General features: G+C 36.8%; 1 protein-coding gene across 2 annotated transcripts in view; it reads right to left on the reverse strand.

Moving 5' to 3' along the window:
• Positions 1-1,748: 1,748 nt before the first annotated feature.
• Positions 1,749-24,236, reverse strand: part of LOC106871704 (growth hormone-inducible transmembrane protein) — a 30,759-nt gene continuing 8,271 nt past the window's right edge. The window contains exons 1-8 of one of the 2 annotated variants that reach the window (XM_014918314.3): positions 22,210-22,274; positions 16,538-16,774; positions 13,755-13,866; positions 12,464-12,605; positions 9,908-10,106; positions 5,809-5,907; positions 3,246-3,417; positions 1,749-2,202 (exon numbers count right to left, since the gene is read on the reverse strand). In XM_014918314.3, the coding sequence (XP_014773800.1) occupies positions 2,118-2,202; positions 3,246-3,417; positions 5,809-5,907; positions 9,908-10,106; positions 12,464-12,605; positions 13,755-13,866; positions 16,538-16,748 (1,020 nt within the window). In that variant the 5' untranslated portion in view covers positions 16,749-16,774; positions 22,210-22,274 and the 3' untranslated portion in view covers positions 1,749-2,117. Of the gene's footprint in view, positions 2,203-3,245; positions 3,418-5,808; positions 5,908-9,907; positions 10,107-12,463; positions 12,606-13,754; positions 13,867-16,537; positions 16,775-22,209; positions 22,275-24,236 lie in introns of those variants that run through there. The other variant, XM_052965765.2, reaches the window with a different exon arrangement.

Raw genomic sequence — 24,236 nt, forward strand, 5'->3', positions numbered from 1 at the left:
GGTATTTTGTTTCATTCAAGAACAAGTGAGTGATAGGTATAAAAGATTAAATACCAAATGTGTTCACATTTATAAAAATATTAACACATTTCTGTGTTTATATTTATAATTTATATACTTATATTTATAGATAATTTATATGCATAGTTATTTTTCCATATAAGTGAAATGTTTTATTAAGTGTAAAAGTAACTGAGTCTGCTACCAGTGACTGCAAATGTGATTAGGTTTACAGCAGTCAATTCATAACTAAAGGTGTTTTAGACAGTAAATCATTTCTCTACAGAAGAGCAGTTTCATATACCAGTAGTTTACACTGTTCAATATGGCAGAACAGATCAAAAAGAGGAGAGTAAATTAGAAAATTCCTGACAAGGCCCCATCATAAAATATGTTAATATAGCTCAATCAGCTTGGAATTATCTTAAAGCTTACTCAATTATTTCTTCATTACATTAATGGCATTTTTGTTGCCTCCTGCAGCCAGAGCTATTCCTTCTACAAGATTGGCACCCACAACTTCACCATCTCTTACTGGACTTGTCCATCTTCTCTGAACAGTCTTCTAAAAGATTCTGTTGTGAGCACTAGTGCACATCATAAGAAAACAAAACTCAACATTCCTACTACAATGAACAATTCCAGACCTTCATATTACTAACAAACATTAGACTGTTATTCACATGCATCATCAGCCTTTGTGATACAGTTTTGGCATTCTATTCAAGTCCTTTCAATCCTTTATAACCCTAAATATGCTTGGAATATAGAGCATATGATTGAAACTGAAGAAGTTAATACAGTGTAGTTCCTTGGCTCCTTGCAAGAAGCCCTGGGTGAGAAGAAAATTTCAACCTTAAATAGTTTTAGGAATATTTGTTGCTGGTTGGGGAAGGGAAATTGTATTTAATATTCTCACTGATTAGAATTGTATGGGTAAGCTCTTGCAGAGATGTGACTTGCTTATGAATAACCAGTTGTGAAAATTTCACTTCAGCTATTTGGCTAATGCTCTCGAGAAAGACAAGAATATCATTAATTATAGTTTTCCTTTCTATAACATTGAAATATTTTACCTAGGAAACCAATTAAATATTCCCCACCATTAATATTAAAACATTAATTCATTATCACCTCTTATTGTCTACTCTTTGTCAACTGCAACATTTAATCAGAAATATAGAAAGCAGTGAATAAATTCTTAAATTTTCAATCAGTTGAGGATGTCAATGTATTTTTGTATAAGAAATAATCTCAGATTCAAAATCTAAAAAAATATTTTATTTATGTTCTCTGAGTTTTATTATATTAACATTTATCAATACTTCCTCATACCACCAATATCTCATGCAATTTTACTAACCCTTTATCAAGAAAAAAACATCTAAAATTATGAGGATGATTGTGCAGCTTAGAAAACCTTCAGAAGAAAAGATAACTGCTTAATGTTTCCCCAAGAACTGCTGGAATTTCAGTGGAAGTTCAGTTAAGCTTAATATTTTATGCCATTCAAGAAATATTTCAGCTATTCACATCTTTTATATTTTTATCTAACACTAACTGGTATATCCTTTAATAATCTTAGTTGCTGTTATTCATTAAAGGCCCCATCAATCATTACAATTTATTACAGATTTATTCCATCAATTTTTTACTTGTAATATATCATCCCAAATATAAAGTGAAGCCAAACATTTAAATGACTTTTAAAAAAAGTTATAGAGAAAAATATCCAAATAACAAAGAAATCAGAATAAAATATTTATCACTTTCTGTACAATGGTTTCATATTTCATTCCTAGAGTTTTTATAACAATTCCCTCATTAGAGTGTCCATTCACTACAGAAAGATTTGTAGAAGGGATGTTAAAATAATTTTTATAAAGGATTACATGTAATTAAAATGAAAAGAAATAAGTAGGAAAAAAAAAAAAACGAAAATATCTAATTCAGTCAACAATATTAGAAGCCCACTTTTAAAGTATTCGTTATGTTTTTTTGTTTTTTGTATTTATTTACACCATCACAAATTTGTTAAGTAATGGTGTTACTGAAGTTGGAGTTCTGTAATGACACAAGTTTTAATAGAACAATACACATCATGGCTAGATATTTTCTTAGCGTCTTCGGTTACTGCCGCCAGACAAAATTGTGACAATCCGAATAAAAATGTTTATTGTGTCCATATAAATACCAATAGAACTGAAAAAAAAAAAAAAAAAAAAAATTTAGCAACATATAAAAATATTCAGAATAGTTATATTTTTCCTTTTTCAGACATAATGGATAAAGAGAGTCCTTTACCAAGCAACAACCTAAAGGAATCTTTATTATAAGGAAAGTGGTCACTTGTTAGCTATAAATACAACATACTAATGAACAAGTACCATGTTTCCCTTGTGCATTTTATTTTCACATATGTTTCTCTGGTTAGATGCTTTTTTTATCACCAAACGCTTTACAGATTGTATCAGGAACATTTTACTGTGGACCAACACTAGTGAGGTTGTCATGACCTTGACAAGACAGGACTATGGGAGTTCACTCAATCCCATAGTGTCTTTGCTTGTTCAGAGTGTACTGGAGACATTTTACCCACAGTAATCAATACAGTAGATAGAGCAGAGGGTAACTGCAGGGTCTGGCAGAGAGAAAGAGAGAAAAGTGAGAGTATGGATTAACAGAAGGGAGAAATAGGTGAGGCAGGACTTTGCTTGATAAAGTGGGCAACGAGAGTGACCTGGGGAGAGAGAGTGATAGCTAAAGAACAGAAGAGTAAAGAAAGACAGATTTCAATAAAGGAGTCACCTGAGAGAAGGAGGGTAATAACAAGTAGCACATGTTTCGTGGTAAGAGAGAGGGCTGTATCAAATTACATTAGATCCAATGGGCAGGCCCTCTCTCTCACTCCGACTGTCTTTCTATCTTTCTCTCTCTCAAACTTTCTTACCTTCCTCTCCTTTCTCCACTCCCTCTCCCAGCTGAGAGAGGGAGTGGAACCAAGAGTGTCATATAGAAAGCACCCAGAACACTCTGTAAAGTGGTTGGCGTTAAGAAGGGCACCTAGCCATAGAAACCATGCCAAAAAAGACAATTGGAACCTGTTGCAAATCCCTGGCATGCCAGATCCTATCCAACCCATGCAAGCATGGAAAATGGACATTAAATGATGATGAAAATACCTCTGTGAAATAATCTATTAAAACAAAAATCTAAAATTAATTCAGATCCTTAAAAATACCAACCTGTCAATAGGGTCATATGGTCGCATGGCATACACCGGGTGTGTTTCTGCTTTTTTGATAATTTTTTGAGTATCATACAATAAGAACATTGAAAAGAGAACCAAACCACCATAGATGCTTATAGAGTAAAGACCAGCACCAAGAGCTGTGGTAGGAGGTAGGAACATGCCACCTGAAAATAAAGAAAAAACAAATTAATATTTCAAAATTCTATATTCCTAATTTGGATAAAACTTATAACCACTTCCCCCTCACAAATTTATATAATCATATATATAGGCGCAGGAGTGGCTGTGTGGTAAGTAGCTTGCTTACCAACCACATGGTTCCGGGTTCAGTCCCACTGTGTGGCACCTTGGGCAAGTGTCTTCTACTATAGCCTCGGGCCGACCAAAGCCTTGTGAGTGAATTTGGTAGACGGAAACTGAAAGAAGCCCGTCGTATGTATATATATATATATATATGTGTATGTGTGTGTGTCTGTGTTTGTCCCCCACAACATCGCTTGACAACCGATGCTGGTGTGCTTATGTCCCCGTAACTTAGCAGTTCGGCAAAAGAGACCGATAGAATAAGTATTAGGCTTCCAAAGAATAAGTCCTGGGGTCGATTTGCTCGATTAAAGGTGGTGCTCCAGCATGGCCACAGTCAAATGACTGAAACAAGTAAAAGAGTTAAAGAGAGTAAAGAGTATATATTAGGTTGTTCTGAATTCTAGCACTGTGCTGGTTACAATGAAGAGGGTTCCAGTTGATCCAATCACTGGAACAGCCTGCTCATGAAATTAACGTGCAAGTGGCTGAGCACTCCACAGACACGTGTACCCTTAATGTAGTTCACAAGGAGATTCAGTGTGACAAAGCTGGCCCCTTTGAAATACAGGGTACAACTCATTTTCACCAGCTGAGTGAACTGGAGCAATGTGAAATAAAGTGTCTCACTGAAGGACACAACATGCCGTCGAGAATCGAACCCATGACCTTATGACTGTGAGCCGAATACTCCAACCACCAAGCCATGCGCCTTCACTTGGAAGCTAATAAATATGTCACTGTAGAAAATACAGACCTCCTGTTTTATATCCATCATATAAACCTTTTAGATATTTGCAAAGGTAAGGGCTCTGTATCAGGAAGAAATCACTTAAGGTGAAGACTCATTTAATGGAAAAGTATATTAGACCATGGTGGAGGCGCAATGGCCCAGTGGTTAGGGCAGCAGACTCGCGGTCATAGGATCGCGGTTTTGATTCCCAGACCAGGCGTTGTGATTGTTTATTGAGCGAAAGCACCTAAAGCTCCACGTGGCTCCGGCAGGGGTGGGGGAAACCCTGCTGTACTCTTTCACCACAACTTTCTCTTGCTCTTACTTCCTGTTTCTGTTGTGCCTGTATTTCAAAGGGTCAGCCTTGTCACACTGTGTCACACTGTGTCACACTGTGTCACGCTGAATATCCCCGAGAACTACGTTAAGGGTACATGTGTCTGTGGAGTGCTCAGCCACTTGCACGTTAATTTCACGAGCAGACTGTTCTGTTGATCGGATCAACTGGAATTCTCAACGTCGTAAGCGACGGAGTGCCAGCAACATATTAGACCATTGCATTTCATCAGTCATATTTCTGATCACTGTTAACACAGTGTCCTATTCATATCCTCATCCTAACTAAGATTTATTTGAAAATGGTTAGAGTATAAATACTTTACCTGGTTTAAATATATCATTTCTGGAAAAAAAAAAAAAAAAAAAAAATCACATCCCCCCTTAAACCCAATAGCACCACTCATAGTGCTCTTTTCTCAGTTCACAATGCTTCTAAGGACGTGCTATCACCCTGGTTAAGAATGATTTGCTGAGCCAGATAATGATGCATTCACAAATATACACAATATTCAAGGGAAAGCAGATTTGATTTGGTGTAAGTTTAGCAGCTAAAATATTTTCTAGTTTTGAAAAGAAAACCTAGCCTTTGTGATAAAATCTTGGTTACATTATAAATAGGATATCTGGAAAATTTTGCTTTATTTTGGTAAAAAAATAAGGATCCGATCAGTATTTATTAGTTCATCATTGGATAAGAAATGTCTACTTCTTGAGAAATGAATAAAAGACACTAATGGTCAGATTATACTCAAAATTGTGTATAATTTATATGTTTAATGTACTTTTTAGGATATTGGATATGCCTTAAAAGTTACAACAAATATGGTTCAAATAGTACAGAAACAAGTTAGTTTCTGAGAATAACTTCAGATTAAGCACACAGCTGAAAGAATTCATTATACCAAAACAGCTGACTAAGTATTATTTCTGGCTAAGTCAATTTGCTGTGAACATATCTTCAGACAAATGAACATCAATGTTATAGGCTATAATTGGAAAATATCTGCATCTGCATGTTCAACTTAACTATTTATTAATACTATTCTTATATTTAATAAATCTAGCTAGCTCCTGAAAAGTGAGTTGAATAAGTAAAAAAGACAGAATATAAACATTGAGAATGTAAAATTCAATTGAAAATAACTTTTACCTAAACATAAAGGAAAAAGAAAAATCTTACCAATAGAAGATACAAACACAACACCAAGACCAGCAGCCAAAGGTCCACCCATATTCAAAAACTTCTCACTTGGTGCACACATGGCCAATGTAGATAAACCTTACAGGATAAAATGCAAATATTTACTTCTGACAGAGATAATATAAAAAATCTTTTTTGTATTTCAAGAAAACTGAAAAGAAAACAGAGTTTTGTAAGGAAATAAAATTTGCAACCAGTGACAGGGTCCCCCGATCCCTTATCTGGTAGGTGATGTGGAAACTGGGAATTGATGAATGGTTAATAAGGGCTGCACAGGCCCTATACAGAGATGCCTTCACTAGGGTTAGGATTGAAAATGAGTATAGTGAAGAATTCCGGGTAGAAGCAGGGGTTCACCAAGGATCAGCCCTCAGCCCCCTCTTATTCATCATAGTCCTCCAGGCAATAAAAGAGGAATTCAAGACAGGTTGCCCCTGGGAACTCCTCTATGCTGATGATCTGGCCCTCATAGCAGAACCACTACCAGAACTAGAGAAGAAATTTCAGGTTTGGAAGCAAGGTTTAGAATCAAAGGGCCTTAGAGTCAATGTTGCAAAAACAAAAGTTCTAGTAAGTAGGAAGGCAAACACATCACACACCCCTTCAGGTAGGTGGCCCTGCTCAATCTGTAGAAAAAGGTGTAGGTAGAAATTCCATCATAAGCTGGTAGAAATTCCATAACTGGGAAGATAGCTTTCATGTGCAGCAGATGCACAGGGACAATAAACACCACAGATGCTCAGAAAACAGACACCATCACATGCTAGGAGGAGAAACTAGAAGTAGTTGATAGCTTCTGCTACCTAGGTGACCAAGTCTGTAGTGGGGGTGGATGCTCAGAGAGTGTTACCACTAGAATAAGAATAGCCTGGGCAAGGTTCAGAAAGCTTCTACCCCTACTGGTAACAAAGGGCCTCTGACTCAGAGTGAAAGGTAGATTGTATGATGCATGTGTGCAAACTGCCAAGCTTCATGGCAGCAAAACATGGGCTGTGACTGCTGAAGACATGCATAGGCTTGAAAGAAATGAAGCTAGCATGATCCGCTGGATGTGTAATGTCAGTGTGCACACACGACAGAGTGTAAGCACTTTGAGAGAAATGTTAGACATAAGAAACATTGGATGTAACGTGCGTGAGAGACATTCGCGTTGGTATGGTCATGTACTGCGAATGGACGAAGAGTGCTGTGAAGAAGTGCCATTCCCAAACAGTGGAAAGAATTCAGGGTAGAGGGAGACCCAGGAAGACATGGGATGAGGTGGTGAAGCATGACCTTCAAACGTTGGGCCTCACAAAGGCAATGACAAAAGACTGAAACCTCTGGAGGTATGCTGTGATTGAGAAGACCCGGAAAATAAAGTGAGCCCACAGTTGTAACCTACACCAGTGTCACATAACCAGCCCACTCAAAAGTACCTTGGATCGTAGGGTGACATACCATACTTGAGGAGACCTATTGAGTCAAGTACATCAACATCAACAATATCAAAATCAAATCAAATGGAAATTGTAGTTGTGAGCCCCGTGCCAGTAGCATGCAGAAAGCACCATCCGAATGTGGCCGATGCCAGTGCCACCTTGACTGGCTTCCATGCTGGTGGCACGTAAAAAGCACCATCTGATCGTGGTCGATGCCAGCTACTCTGGCCCCTTGTGCCGGTGGCACCTAAAAAGCACCCACTACACTCTCAGAGTGGTTGGTGTTAGGAAGGGCATCCAGCTGTAGAAGCACTGCCAGATCAGTCTGGGGCCTTTTTCAGCATTATGACCTATTGTATATGTAATCATTCAATAACACGTGAAGAAATGAATTGCTATTACAATATTTCTGATTCTTCTAAGATATTTATTACTACTTGATAATAAATACCTTAGAACAATCAGAAATATTTTTCAGTCAAAATATATTTGATTGTAATGATTATAACACACCTATTATTTTCAGATTCTCTGAAATTACTGACACAGGCAAACCACAATTCTATTAGCCACAATCTTTTTAATTGGCAACAAGTGCCACATCTACTTTTAAAGTTGAGTGATTTGTCATAAAAATACTTTGAACAGTAAAAGAAAAAAATATTGTTCCAGCAAATACTAACCTATTTTTAAAAAGTATTATTCTATATATTTAGCATGATGATGATGATGATGATGATGAAATATGTGTACAATAAAATCCAAAAATAATACAGTGTATGCATAGTATTGAAGAGAAGACAAATATGTGTTAAGGGGAGTAATTAGTGTTAGTCATGTGTTCTGTTAATAAATAGGAGTTTAAATAAATCTAATGATCAGTGTAAGAATATATTATATTTCTAATATTGCTTAATTCTATGAAAGAAATATTTATTATTTAAAAGGCCAAAGTCAATTGAATCAAATGTTTACATTACTGGAATATATATCTTATCAATCTGAAAGAGATTATAGTTACTCCTAGAGAGATTTGCACTAAAGATAATTTTTTCTCTGTCATTTATCCCAATGAGAAGCAGGGTTCATATTCTTTTGAAATCCCATCTCTCACACTAAGGCCAAAGCTGTTTATGTTCCCCTTAAGCTGGTCGTGTGCAGAGAGAAAATTTCAGAAGTTTGCATCTTGAGAAGGAAGGATTAAGTGTTTAGTAATGGAATTTGGAAATTTTAACAGAAAACAACTCTTGTTGACAATTTATAGAAATATCTGTATTTATAAAACTACCAAATACATGAGAAAATGAAAATATAAAATTAAATATCAGCATGGAGCATGATAATAATAATGATATAATCTATATGGATTCACTAACTCATATAACATCTAAACTGAATTAGGTATATTTGTTCTACAGCATGAAGAGTTCTGGATTGCAAGACAGACTATCAGAGAGGTGATAAAATAGATAATGGTACACTTGCACTTAGTGATGCTCCTATGAAAGGCTACTAAACATGGAGAATGCTTGGGAGAAAGAGAAACCAGGCATCCTAGTCAACAAATTGATAAATAAATAAATAAAGCAATCAAGGATATGAAGACAAGGAAAGTCCCTGGTCCATCAGGAATCACCACTGAGATGCTTAAAATATCTTGTAGAGTAGGGTATGGTGTAGTTAGTTGCCAATATAGTTAATCAGGCTGTACAGGAAGATGTTATACCCATTGACTGGCATTGCAGCATTATTGTCAACTGCAACAAGGGTAAGGGAGATACTTTAAACAGAGCTACAGATGTATCAAATTGCTGCCCTCTTTCCTGTTTAATAACTGTAGAAGTATTTAGCTAAAAGTAAGCCAGTGTACTTGGCATTCATCCACCTGGAGAAAGCCTTCGACAAGGTTCCTCACTCTGTGATCTGGTGGTCCCTGATGAAGCTAGGTCTGAAAGAGCAGCTGGACATTAAATGCATGAACTTACGTATGCAGGAGAGACACTTGTGTTGATAGGGATTGTTGTTGGCACTCCGTCGCTTACGACGTCGAGGGTTCCACTTGATCCGATCAACGGAACAGCCTGCTCGTGAAATTAACGTGCAAGTGGCTGAGCACTCCACAGACACGTGTACCCTTAATGTAGTTCTCGGGGATATTCAGCGTGACACAGTGTGACAAGGCTGACCTTTTGAATTACAGGCACAACAGAAACAGGAAGTAAGAGTGAGAGAAAGTTGTGGTGAAAGAGTACAACAGGGTTCGCCACCACCCCCTGCCGGAGCCTCGTGGAGCTTTAGGTGTTTTCGCTCAATAAACACTCACAACGCCCGGTCTGGGAATCGAAACCGCGATCCTATGACCACAAGTCCGCTGCCCTAACCACTGGGCCATTGCGCCTCCACGTTGATAGGAATATATGATATTAAAGGACAATGTGTACTGGGTGAAAGAATGCCAATGGAAGAAACCAGTGGCAAAAAATGAACATGGAAGACAGTTTTACCTGTATCAAGGTACTGAGCTTCATACATAAAATGTCACAGAATCAAATTAAATGAAAACTTGTTTCACTGCAAAACTGAAGTATTGAAGATGGATTAAAGACTGCCAATGGCAATTGTTAGAAAAATCAGCTGACATAACAAAGATAACTTACCGCCAACAACTCCAGCTGTATACCAAGCTGCGCGTACTACAACAGGACCACCCAAAAGACATAACGGTGCAATGACAGCACCAACAACACCACTATGAAGCATCCAGGCAAACTGTTTTGCTCCGACTCCGGGCTGGTATGGAATAGATCGAACCAATATACTGCTTCCAATCATTGCAGCAAATGTAGCACCGATAGCCTGAAAATCAATACACATTAGTTTCCAAAGGTTCAAGTGTTGAAGTAATATTGTTGGAGGATTCATTTTCTTTTGTTATTAATTTCAAAAAGCAGAAGATATTTGGTGTTAGGGTTGGGGTTTAAAACTAACTGTAATATTGCTCAGAGAAGTTGTTTACAGTTAAACTCCTCTTTTGTGTTTAAACAATACATTTTCAAGTTTTGCATAGTTATATGTGTGTAAGTACGAGGTCTGATCAATAAGTGTCCGGACTGTTGCCATAGTAATGAAGCTAAGGCATACAGAGTGAAGCTGCTCGGCACAGACAGACTTGACTTCTGCTGTGCATGTGCACTAAGTTTCAACGTTCTAGCTCAATTCCGCTGTTTACAGCAGTAACATGTGTAATGTGTGATTCTCGCATTGACCATGACAGAAAGTTGTCATGGCAATACCTGCTCAGAGGCTACACAAAGTTGCAGAAAATGTATGGAGAGCAGTGTATAAACCACACACAAGTGAATGTGTGGTTCAGACGTTTCCAAGATGGCCAAGAAAAATGTTGATAATGACGAATGTTCTGGGAGACCTGCAACCAGCAGAACTGAGAAAAATATCACAGATGTGAGGGAAAAATCATCAAATCAACATCTGTGAGTTATCAGAGGATGTGCAGATTAGTTACAGTTCAGGTCAGTTCATTATCACTGAAGATTTGGGTACAAGACACGTGTCTGCCAAGTTTGTGCCAAAACTGCTTTTAGCTGACCAAAAAGACACTTGGGTTTCAGTTGCACAAGAACTTGATTGTGTTGAGAAAAATGGAAACTTTTTGAAAACTTTGCGTAGGCCTCTGAGCAGGTATCACCAAGCTTTCGGCAAAATTTGATGCAGATTCTCTGCTCAACTTTCTCTGTCATGGTCAATGCGAAGAACATACGCTACACACATTACTTCCAAGCACTGCTGTAAACAGCAGAAGTGAGGTAGAACATTAAAATTTAGTGTGCATGCACAGCAGAGTTCAAGGTCAATCTGTGCCAAGCAGCTTCACTGCATGCACTTTAGCTTTGTTACTATGGTAACAGTCCAGATACTTATACATCAGACCACATATTTACATATTTAGGTTAAGAATCTTTATTTCATACTGTGTTCCAACACACATGTCTACTAAATTTCAGTCATGAAGGACGCCGATGTCAATTCAAGCAACATTTCAACTAATTTAGTAATGGTAGCCATATTGGACTGAACTTAGACCTGGATTTGTTTTTGTTCAAAGTCAATATATGTACTATTTATTACTTTCTGTAATGTCCACTATAAATCTTGGGAAATTTTATCATATAACAACATCTCATTTTCATATCATACACAGCCTACCAGTTCTAACTTTGTTTCCTCTCCTGATTAGAGATATTGTGTTCTGTAATTCTAATCTTTGAAAGATGGCCTATTACCATTAGTTCAAGGTATGTTTAATTTTTAATCTTTCAAATTTTCTATTTTTTGACAGGATTTAAATGAAAACTTTCATAGAATGTAAATGTCAATTCTGGACATTGTTCTCATGTGAATATTTGTTGTGATGAAAACCAGTTGCTGAGAATCAAATCATTTTATTTACTTTAAAATGTTCAACTTCCAGGATTCTAAGCACTGTAAACAGAAGGCTGCCAACCTTCAAATGAAGTATGATATTATGCATTTGAACTGGAAGCAACAATAATGATTCCATAGCATTCACCAGCACTTTAAAAATTTAGTCTTTCTGAATCCTTTTTGAGCAACAAGGGAACTTAATTTTCTCATTAATAACTGGACTGGTCTCGGTCAAATAGATTTTGAGTTTGGCTTCTAGGCATACTATTACAGCAGTCACTGAAGGAACAGCTATCAATGGGCTTAAAACTTATTTGAATTTGATTCTTCAACAAAACTAAGTTCAGACAGTCTTCCAGATAAAGACTGTTCCAGGTAGTTAAGCCTAATGCATAATTCAGCTCAAAATGGGTGACATTATTGAAAATTAGTTTAAATGAAGAAACATTACATTGTTCCATGAAACCACAACAGAGTATTGGCAATCAGTGTGAAATAAAAGGTTTACAAGTTAAATCTTTGCTCAGATGCAGATAGAAAAAAGTAATAGAGCATCTGGTGATAAAGATTAACCTTGTCAAAAATGCAGTATTTTACAAGAGTGATGAATTTATTAATTTTAGAAGTTATCTCAATAGTAGTAATAAGCCCTCCTAGAAAATCTTTGTCAAAGAAGAAAAAAATATATACGTATAATTAATTATAAAAAAATGATAATTAACCCAAAATGAATTAATCAGTAAAAGTATATTTTCAGGAAAAAAGCTTACCAGCCATGAATTCTTCATCATTAAGTTAAGCATAGTAGGGTTACGGTAGACGGCCATAGCTGAGAGAGCAGTAATACCAATACTACCGCCAAAATAAAGGTAGGTGTCACGAATTCTCTGCTGTACAATTTCTGGCCATATCCTTAAATTAAAATTAAAATGAACCTCAAGTATGTTTATGTGAGTGTCTGTGCGTGTGTGTGTGTGATGTAGGAATACTCTGAGCAACTGCAATACAGGCAATTCGTTTAGGAGAACAGTAACTCCAAAAATGAACTGATACAAGATAGAAGGGGACTCCTACATGTTGCTGCAACAGTCTCTCAAGTGCTGCTGACATGGTAACACATAAGTTCATGTTGTAAAGTTGTTGATAATAGGAAAGTCAGCCAGTCATAGAAACCATATCAAAAAAATGGAACTGATGTAGACTCACCAAGTTACATCACAGGCAATCTGGTACAAGGTAGAAAAGACTTTTAGTCTTGCTGCAGACACACTCTCATCCACTCGTGGTACAATAAAATGCACTGAATCTACGTCTTCATCACAAATCATACACAAAGAAAATGTTGGCTGGTTTACTCTATTGCAATGTGTGCCAGAGGATATTGGCTGCAATGAGATGATGAAGATGAGGATGATTACAAAACACTGTAAGACCCATCCAACCTATACCAGCATAGAAAAATGGATGTAAAATATACGTTGGAAAGATATTGTTGTACTTTTTTTAAACTACATTGATTAGAATCATCATCATAATTATTTAACGTCTGTTCTCTATGCTGGCATGGGTTGGATGGTTTGAAAGGAGTTGGCCAGATGGAGAGCTGCCCTGGCTCCATTTATCTTGTTTTGGCATGGTTTCAATAGCTGGATGCCTTTCCTAATGCCAACCACTTTACATAGTGTACTGGGCACTATAATTAAAATGGGCATTAACTAAAGAATCAACAGTTCATATCCTCTTATATCATTGGCAATCAACCTCCATACAAAAATAAATTGTACATTGTCATAATCTTTTCTACTCTCATTCCATTGTTCAGTTAAATACATTTTACTTCTCTCCTGAATACATTGATAATACTTTCAAATTCCAATAAATTTTACCTAAATCAATGGTAAAATTAAATAAACTAAACTACAAGATCTATAGTCTTGGGACACAAACTGTTTTTCAAACAATCTCTCAAAAAGGAAAATGGATAGAATGTCTTTCATCTCAGGTCTTCTTCATCACATTCTAAAGAATAACTAGCATTTCAAATGAAAATTAAAAACTTACGCAGCACGTTCAATGGCTCCCACTTCATTGGATAATCCAAGGCCATAGTAACACAGAGATCCTAAACCAATCACAGATGCACCTGCAACCAAGCCACGGCCTAGATTGAAAGCTGTGTAGAATAAAGAGAAGATATTGAAAGAAAAAAAAAATATTTTAAGTGAACTCGTAAATAAAAATTTAAGTTTATATTATGGTTAATATGTAAATATGTGCAAAAGATGACAGATTAATATGAAATACATGCATATTATAGATGGAAAATACAAGAAAATTCTGCTTCTTTTACTAGCAAAATTCATCATCATTGTATCGTTTATTTCTAAATTTGCTGCTAAAGGCAATATTTTTCATATTTATTTCTAAACTGTCAGAAAGACTTTGGGGCCAGAAACAATTGCCAAGTATTGAATCATTTTATGTAGCGCAAATATTAGCCTTCAGTACATAAGTGCAAGATGTTCACTTTTATTGCAAATGGTGGTTGCTGGTTTTCAATTAAAGTATACCATAATGGATCTCATCTGGAAATAATAAAATAACATTCACTGGCACATTAACAATTGAGTCTGACACTTTTCAGATTCTTGCCAAGTGACAAGAAAATTTCAGTGGCGGAGTCATATTTTCCTCTTTAACATGTTAACTGCCAACTACAAGTTATCTTGTAGTTGGCAATCTATACAATTTTGCCAGGTACGAGCATACTCGTAGAGGTCTATTTTATTGTAACGTGCTTAAAATGAACTGGCGTCTAGAACTAACATTGTGAGTGTGTTGTGGAAACACTAAAGACACCCTTTATTTGCCCAATGATATGATTTAACTTGTATCATGGCACCTGCCAGGAAATATATTTGGTAAAACATCTATATATATATCAGGTATAAGAAAAAATATTTCCTTTATCATTTATTGCAATTTTTTACATTTGGGTTGTAGTAACATATAAAAGTTTAATTCCTCTAAATTGAAATACATTATAACATGAGAAATTGAGCGTAAAGTGAAAAAATGAATGTAAAAAAAATACATACAGAAAGATTACTGAAAAATATTTTGTTATCGAAGCTTACAATTGGAACCAATTTTTATTCCTTTTCTAACTAATTTGAAATAAAAGAAAACATGTTTATTCAGAAAATTATAGACAGAATGACAAATTATTCTGCATGGAATGCCTTGAAACATTTTTCTACGCACAAAGCTGGTTTCTCTGGGCACAAGCGTACCTAGTTTCTTTACTAAGTTTCTTTCGTGTACACACCCTGCATGGTTTGGTTGGCCTTTGTTTCTTTTCCGTAGGTGGAATTGCTTCCAAGCAGTGGAAATCTACTGCTAGAACTGGAGTTTCTTTTCGTATATGTTCGCCAAGCAAACACAGCACTACATTATCTCTAAACTTTACAAGTTTCATTTGAGTGTTTCCTACTTTGCAATACACCTTGTGGGCATTATGGATGAGAATTTCAAAGATGTGTAGACAAATTTTCTTGTACCAACAGAGTGTTTTCCGAGGACAAGAATAATAGGAAAGCATTTGATCTGATCTATCTATTCCTGATATACCGTTGTTATAATCTCTTACAATATTGGGCTTCTTTGATTTTTTTTTTCCATTACGATTTATCACATCTACCATTTCCACTTGGTGCATATTACTAATTGTCAATACGTCTCTCTTGTCTTTCCATTTGTACACAACTACTTCGTCTGATCTTATCCATTCTGACTCTCCTTTGTTTTTACTAAATCCTTGCGGTTGTCTTTTCGGGTAAACCTCAGAGTTCCACATATATATGTAGATCGCTGTGACATTGCTTTTGTCAGCGGAACAGAGTTGTAGTAATCATTTGTGTACAGAATATAATCTTTATCAAGGAACTCATCCATCAGACTAAGCACGACTTGACCTGAATGCCCCAAGATGCCAGTTGGAGCATCTTGCTTTCCTGAATAGATAAGAATTTTTTTTACAATACCACTTGAGTCACACAGTTCATACAACTTTACACCATATTTATGTCTCTTGTACTGACAAAATACTAACTGACTATGCCAAAGTACCATGGACTTGTCAATACAAACTTCTCTCTCTCGGATGTATAATTCTTTCATAATATTTTTGAAATATCTAAGAATGGGATTATTTTATGCAAACGATCACCATTATCTTCTTCATTGTTTGGAAAAATGAAGAAATCGGAGCAGCAACTGAAAACGATTCCGACTCATTACGGAAGGAAAAAGAGATTTGTATAAAATGTTAGTGGACCAATAACTTTCTGCAGATGGTTTGGGACATGTACCCATTTGTAGCATCAGGCCAAAGAAACACTTCATTTCCATCACATTTGTTGTATGCCAATCTTTGAACGGGGATGATGTTTGTACAAGACCTTGCTGTTGATCTAATATTTGCAAAGTGTAAGCATTAGTTTCCACAACTAATACAGTGCCAGTACCACGTAATAAGCACTCATGCTGGTGTCACATGAAAAGCACCCAGCACATACTGTAAAGTGGCTGGTGTTAGGAAGGGCATTCAGCCATAGAAACCAAGCCAAATCAGACTGGAATCAAGTTCAGCTTTCCAACTTGTCAGCTCTGATCAAACCATCCAACCCATACCAGCATGGCAAATGGATGTTAAAGGATGATGATGAAAGTTAACAGTGTATTTCATGTCTAGTGATTCAGAAAATACATATCTTTTTAAAACATAAAATAAGAGACAATAAATTGAAATATGATTTAAATAGAAAGGTAATAGAAAGTATTACATGTATCAGTAGCAGGTGCCATAATGATTTCTTTCAAAGATCTGGCTTTGGCAGCTCGTGTAGCTCTTCGGGTTGAGGCACGTGCTTGATTAGTGAACATCTGTACAGGAGTGTAGAATGATGGTTTGCCAGCTTTCGTCAGGATACATGACCTCGATAGGCAGCTAGTTACAGCTGCCATTGGCAGACGACTCATTGTAGTTGCCAGCATGTGGAAAGGAAACTTTGATCACAATCCTACAAAAAATAATATAATTCCAATGATATATATATATATATATATATATATATAAACATATACATACTTTCATACATGCATACACATTCATACCTGTATACAGCTTACTCAAATGTAAGAGCGGGCAGACAGACATAGCACAAAAATATAACACAAATACAAGGTAATAAAGCAAACAGTGTAGTAGGCTTACACTCAGAAAAGAGGGAGAAATAGAAGGAAAAGTCTTTTACATTTCAGGTATACACTCTTCTGAAAGAATACACAAGGTGAGAGAAAATGGACTAAGAAACACGTGTGTCTAATGGTCACAATGTGCATGTGTGTGTATAAAATTAACAAATTCATTCTCATGTACCCAACAGTTATTGGAATATGTGATATGCTGAATTGTTCACCTTCAAAGATATAGGCACAGACATGGCTAAGAAGTTTACTTTATAGGCACATGGTTTCAGGTTCAGTCCCATTGCACAGCACCTTGGGAGAATTATTTTCTACTCTAGGCACAAGGCCTGAAATTTTTGGGGAAGGTCCAGTCGATTAGATCGACCCAAGTACGCAACAAGTACTTAATTTATTGACCCCGAAAGGATGAAAGGCAAAGTCGACCCTGGCTGAATTTGAACTCAGAAGTTACAGACAGACGAAATACCGCTGAGCATTTCACCCGGCGTGCTAACGTTTCTGCCAGCTCGCCGCCTTACAGTACCTTGGGAGAATGTCACCAGACCAACCAATACCCTTTGAGTAGAATTGGTACATGGAAACTGCATGGAAAATCAGTGTGTTTGAATGATGAAATTCTATGGCTTGGTTTGTAACCATCAGAAGCAGCCACTGAGTGCTTTTGATGATTAGTGGGATAAAGAAAAAAAAAAAATTTACTTGAAAAATAGGTAACGGCAATTGGCAGGAAGAGCATCTGGCTATAAAATACTACCTCAAGTGAATCTTCATCCAACCCAAGCCATCATGGAAAAACAGACAATAAATGAATGAAATACTCTCCTTTTCTCTCTCTCTCTCTCTCTCTCTCTCTCTCACACACACTCACACACCATCAGCATCATCATCATTTAGCATGTTTCCCATGCTGGTATGGGTTAGACAGTCTGACTGGGATTAGTAAGTCGGAGAGCTGCACCACACTGCAGTCTGTTTTGGCTTGGTTTCTACAGCTGGATGCTCTTCCCAACCACTCTACAGAGTGTACCGGGTACCTTTAACATATCACCAGCACAGGTACCTTTTATGTGTCACTAGCATGGATGCTTTTATGTGTCACTCGCATATAAAAATACATGTATGTGAGTGTGTGTGTGTGTATATAAATATGAACATGTGGTGTTTGACCCTTCAAACGTTGGGCAAAATGCTGCGCTAGAGAAGACCTGTCAAGTCAAGTGAAATTGTAGTTGTGGCTAATGCCATCTGACTGGCATGTAAAAGTGTTGGGCCTCACAAACGCAATGACAGGTGACCAAAACCTTTGGCGATATACCGTGCTTCTGTAGACCTGTCAAGCCAAGTGAGATCATAGTCGTGGTCAATGCTGGTGTCACATCAATGGCACCTGTGCTGGTGGCATGTAAAACGCATCCACTACACTCTTGGAGTTGTTAGTGTTAGGGAGGGCATCAAGCCATAGAAACCTTGCCAAATCGGACTGGAACCTAGTGCAGCTCCCTGGTTTACCAGTTTTCAGTCAAACTGTCCAACCCATACAAGCATGGAATGTGGATGTTAAACGATGATGATGATGATGATGATGATGATGATGATGGTGTTTGAGTGTTTGTTCTTGCTGAACTGAATTCATTGATATTTTTGGATGCCAATATCATTAATCATTCTCATATATCCAATTGTTTCTGGTATTTCTTACATTACGTACAGGACGACAATGATTGTAATCCAAATGCCAAGGCTGCATTCGACTATGACACTGCTGACTACTGATGTGTCACCTTTTATCACCTCAGTGGGTTTTTGTATGGCAGAGATTGTCATCACAAAAACGCCAAATCAAATCTTCTGGAGATACATTTTGAATTGAAAGAGTGGAAACGTTACCAGTATGTGTAAATTCATAATTGCCACATTTGTAACAAGTTCTATCACATTCAAGGTTACTATTTTTCTGGACAATAGGTCTTTTCATATTGGGTATTTCAATACGAAGAGTGACATATTCATAGGTAGAAGGTAAAGACCCCCTCCAGTCATGAATGACCATAGGATTGCAGCTAGAAAGTTCCCCTCCAAAGAACAAGTTCAGGAAAGGTTGTTTGTGGAAGACCAGCCTCCCTTCTCCATGCCACTGATGTTATTCAAAGGAAAGGCAAAGGTCAATACAGCTTGGCAACAATGATGTTGCAACTCATTTCTACAGTGGAGTGAACTGGAGCAATGTGAAGTAGAGTGTTTTGCTCAAGAACACAACACACACCCCGGTCCGAGAATTGAACTCACTACCTAATGGTTGTGAGCCTGATGCTCTAACCAGAGCCATGCACCTTCACATATACATTCATACATATATATATATACATACACACACACACGTGTATATATATATATATATATATATATATATATATATATATATAAGGCAGAAGCACTTATACACACATGATGGTACCTTTCACCTATCAAATTCAATCACAGCCCAAGGCTATAGCTTCTGTCAGCCCAAGTATAAAGCAGAAAGTACTTGCCCAAGGTGCCACACAAAACAAAGTTATTTTATTCCACACAGGTGGAAATATAGGAAAAAGAAGCCGAAAATGCACTTGGTTTTGTTTAGATTTTTTATTTAAAAATTTTTAAAGGCTTAACTGATTTTGCAGGTTCCCCTAATTTTCAAAAGTTGAGATAGAAAGATGTGGAGTTATGCTACAACTATCTTGCTTCTGATTGGAGCTGAAAATTCTCTTGCTTTTACAGAAAGAACATGGCTCAAATTAGTATCTGTTTTGGATATGATTTTATTGGCCAAGATTGATCAAATGACAGGTTTAGAAATTTTCATAAGTTCCCCCCCACCACTACTAAAGCTGTCACAGTTGAGTGAACATGTCAAATGACAGTCCCAAACAATCAAGTGTGGTCAAGGTAGTCAGGTGATTAGGCTTAGAAATTTTGTAGGTTTGGGCTATGGTCTTGCATTAATATCACGTGACAATATTTTTTGTGCAGAAATTTAAGGCTGACATGGTTGTGTAAATGTGTCTAGTGACAGTTCTACTCTCAAGTGGTTGAGTGGACAGCAGTTGTTTCTATGTAGCCTGGTGGCTAAATGGTTATGATTTGTATGTATCTATGTAAGCATAACATTTTTTCTCCCCTAAATTTGTGCACTAGTATCATACACAAAATTATATATCATCATTTAACGTCCGTTTTCCATGCTGGCATGGGTTGGATGGTTTAACAGGTCTAGAGAGCCAGTGGCTGCACCAGGCTCCAATCTGATCTGGTAATGTTTCTACAGCTGGATGCCCTTCCTAGCGCCAACCACTCCAAGAGTGTAGTGGGTGCTTTTTACATGCCACCGGTATAGAAACCAGTCAGGCAGGCGTGTCATCGATCACATTCGGATAGTGCTTTTTACATGCCACTGGCACAGGAGCCAGTCAGGCGGGCCTGGCATCGATCACATTCAGATGGTGCTTTTCACAGCAGGTTTGTTTACATCTCCGTAACCAAGCAATTTAGCAAAAGCAGCTTATAGAATGAGTACCAGGCTTCCAAAAATAAGTACTGGGATCGATTTATTCAGATGAGCCCGTCATGGTGGTGTCCCAGTATGACTGCAGTTCAAAGAGAGTAACAAGTAAAATGGTTTGGAGGAGGGTTTGAGACATGGTTATTCTTCCTCTTGTATAATGACAAATTAACGGTTGTAAGAAAACAAGAAGGGTAAAATCCCAGGGGATTGACATTCGAGGGGAGGTGAGACTAAGTGAAGTAGTTAAAGCGATAAAGCAAGGTCTGGGGAGTGAGAGTCGGGACAATGAGCTGACAAAGGGAGGGAATGGAGAATCTGAAGGGCAAACTCGAAAGAAGTCAAGACCACTGTGACAGAAATGGAAAAGGTAGTGAGAAGACTACGTCAATTGACTAATGATCGGAACGTATTGTCGGGCAACTTTGTGTCAATCATTTTTTTCTTTGTGCTTAGACTGCGACCATGCAGGGGCTAAAAAAAATATCAGTCGATATTTCCGTTTTCTATTTGTTTCGAAAACATCTAGGCTGTGTGTGTGTGTGTATAGTAGTAGTTGTGGTAGAAGCAGCCGCATCGTCCCAGATGTGAATAGTATTCCATTATAGGAATCACTTGAGACTTGTAAAGGGTTATTAGTTGATAAACCTTTGAAGAATTTGCTAATCCTGAGGAAGGCTAACATTGGCAATATATGAATAAGTGACATTACACAAGCAGGGCCACCTGACCAGCTTATAGGCTCTTGCGCAAATCAATGCACTAGGCCCGCGGGCATATATTCATTGACAGCAAATCAAAGCATAAATAGATCAGAACTACGCCTCTAGACCCACGAGACCCGTGGGCAAGGCCAGCGTGTCATACCCTAAGATAGCACTGCACATATGCCTCAAGTATGTGTAAGTTACATCACAAGCTTACTACTATACCAACAAAACCTTATATTCTGGAACCAAAGTCAAATATATATTTATGATAATTTTGTAAGACAAAGTAAATTTCCCTAAACAATATTCCAAAGAAATTTCGAAATAGTATAATAGAAATTAAGGGGTGAATGCGAGCTGGGTGGCGAGAAGAGAGAAGCGAATTGAGAGAGAAATGGTGCAAGATGTGAACAAAGGTTAACCTTCCTAAAAGGTTACATAAACAAGTTTAACATCGCAATAGTTAAAATAAAGATTAAAAAAACGTCAACGTTGGGATACAAAACAAAAACTAAGTTGAGGTTAATAAAATAAATTTTTCTATTGGGAAATATTTTAATTAAATTCATATAATTTCATTCTAAAACAACTTTCAAAATGAACAAACTAGGCCTCCATATATTTTAGTAAATCTGAACCAATTTATATTGGTTCAACATATATATTGGTTTCATAGTAATTTCTGAATTTAAACAAGTTGAACCAAAAACGATGATGTAGCTGACTATAAAAGACGAAAGAATTATTAAACCGAATTCGGAAAGAAAAAAATTTCTCAAGGAAAACACTATAAGTTAAGATTGCATCAGATACAATATTTTGGCAGTTAAATCACTAACATGTGTTTATATATATATATTTATATATATTATATATATATATATATATATATATATATATATATATATATATATATATATATATATATATTATATATATATATATTATACTTGCTACTTCAGATAATCAATAAGAAGAGATTTTGTTCACTTACTGTAAACTATTGGTTAAACAGGAATCAAACGAAACTTCGCGAAATACGCAGAACAAATTTTGTCTGGTTAGGAACGGTGTTAACGCATTATCACCTCTAGCTTAAATTTAGTCCGCGTTGCATTTATTGTCAGGTTGAGAGTGTGGTAATTGGGGGCAAGAAAGATACATGATTTTTTCATCATATATTTGCTATTAGATATTGATTGTTCTATACGTTTTATTGAACATACTTTCCGAAGTAAATAAATAATACTTTTTAGCTAAATAATCCAGAATTTGTATTTTTATGTCAACATTAAGAAATGGAGTTTCATTATTAAACTTAAACCATCATCATCATCATCATCATTTAACGTCCGTTTTCCCTGTTGGCATAGGTTTGACAGAAGCTAATAAGTCAGAGAGCTGCAACAGGCACCTGTCATCTGTTTCGAATTGTTTCTACGGCTGGATGCTCTTCCTAATGCTAACCACTTTACAGAGTGTACTGGATGTCTTTTACGTGTCACTGGTACAGGTGCCTCTTACATGCCACTGTTTTTTTACACTGACTGCATAGAAAATTAAACACCAGCATGGATAACAAAAGGAAGGACAGTGCTGATACAGGAGGACAAAGTAAAAAGAGGGGAAGTCAGTAATCATAGATCTACTACTTACCATTACTTTGGAAACTATTAACTGGCGTCATAGCAAATGAGGTATATAATTTTCTGGAAAAGAGAGTCTGTTGCCAGAGGAAGAAGAAATCAAGGGGAACTGCTGATCTACCATTCATAGTAGAATATTAAATGAGGTACGAGCAAAGAAGAGGAATTTAGCTGTTGGATGAATAGATTACAGGAAGGGGCCTACAACAATGTCCCACATAACTGGCTCTTGGAGTATCTGAATATGTTCAGAGTTAATGAAAAGATAAACAACTTTTTGGAGAAAGTGATGAGGGTGTGGGAAGTAGAACGGACATATGCAAATGAATTTTTAGGTAGCACGAAAATATACATTTGTCATTGTGTTAATCCCTCTGACAAGTTTACAGAGAAAATCCAGGCCTGCCTGTCATCATTGAAGAGTACTTTTAAATAGGCCAGTTAGGCGACACTGGCATCGGCCATGGCTACAATCTCACTTGGCTTGCTGGGACTTTTCAAGCACAGCATATCTCTAAAGGTCTTGGCTGCTTGTCATTGCTGAGACCTTTGGAGAAATGCTGTGCTTGAGTTTACTAAAACCAAGATGAGAACAAATCACTTACTTTATATGGATGACCTCAAGATATATTCAAAAAAGTGAGACAGACCAGATTCTCTGTGAGAGTATTCAGTAAAGACACTGGAATACATTTTGGTGTAGATAAGTATATAGTACTAACAAGGAAGAGAGGCTGGAAGATAAAGTCTGATGGCATAAAATTACCACAACATCAATCAACTTCTATGAAATAATGAGAGATACAAATACCTAGGAGTACTGCAAGAGGATAAGATAATGGAAGGTAAAGAGAGAGAGAGAGAGAGAGAGAGAGAGAGAGAGAGAGAGAGAGAGAGAGAGAGAGAGAGAGAGAGAGACTGGAGAGTACAAGAGGAGAATTATGAAAATGCTCCAAACAAAATTAAATGGAGGGAACATCATTAAAGCCATAAATATATGGGTTATACCAGTATTGAGATACAATGTTCCTTTCCTGAAATGGGCTAAGTTCAAGCTGGATAGAAACATTAGAAAGCCGTTTACAATGCACAATGCACACCAACCTAAAATTAATACCAACCAACTTTATCTACCAAGGAAGGAAGGTGGTAGACGATTACTAAACACTGAAGATATTGTTAGTACTGTGATAATGGGTCTGAAAAATTATGTGCAGAGTAAAGAAAGAATACTTTCAGAAGCCAGAGATATATAAAATGTGACTGAAATAGTATGCCAATTCAAAGAGAAAAGGAAAAAAGAAATGGAACTACATGGCCAATTCATGCAACAAGCCAAAGTAAAGATTGCTGGCTTTGGTTGACAGATGGGAAC

The sequence above is a fragment of the Octopus bimaculoides genome, chromosome 2, assembly GCF_046866305.1.
Source record: "Octopus bimaculoides isolate indiv1 chromosome 2, ASM4686630v1, whole genome shotgun sequence".
In the NCBI taxonomy this organism is placed as follows: domain Eukaryota; kingdom Metazoa; phylum Mollusca; class Cephalopoda; order Octopoda; family Octopodidae; genus Octopus; species Octopus bimaculoides.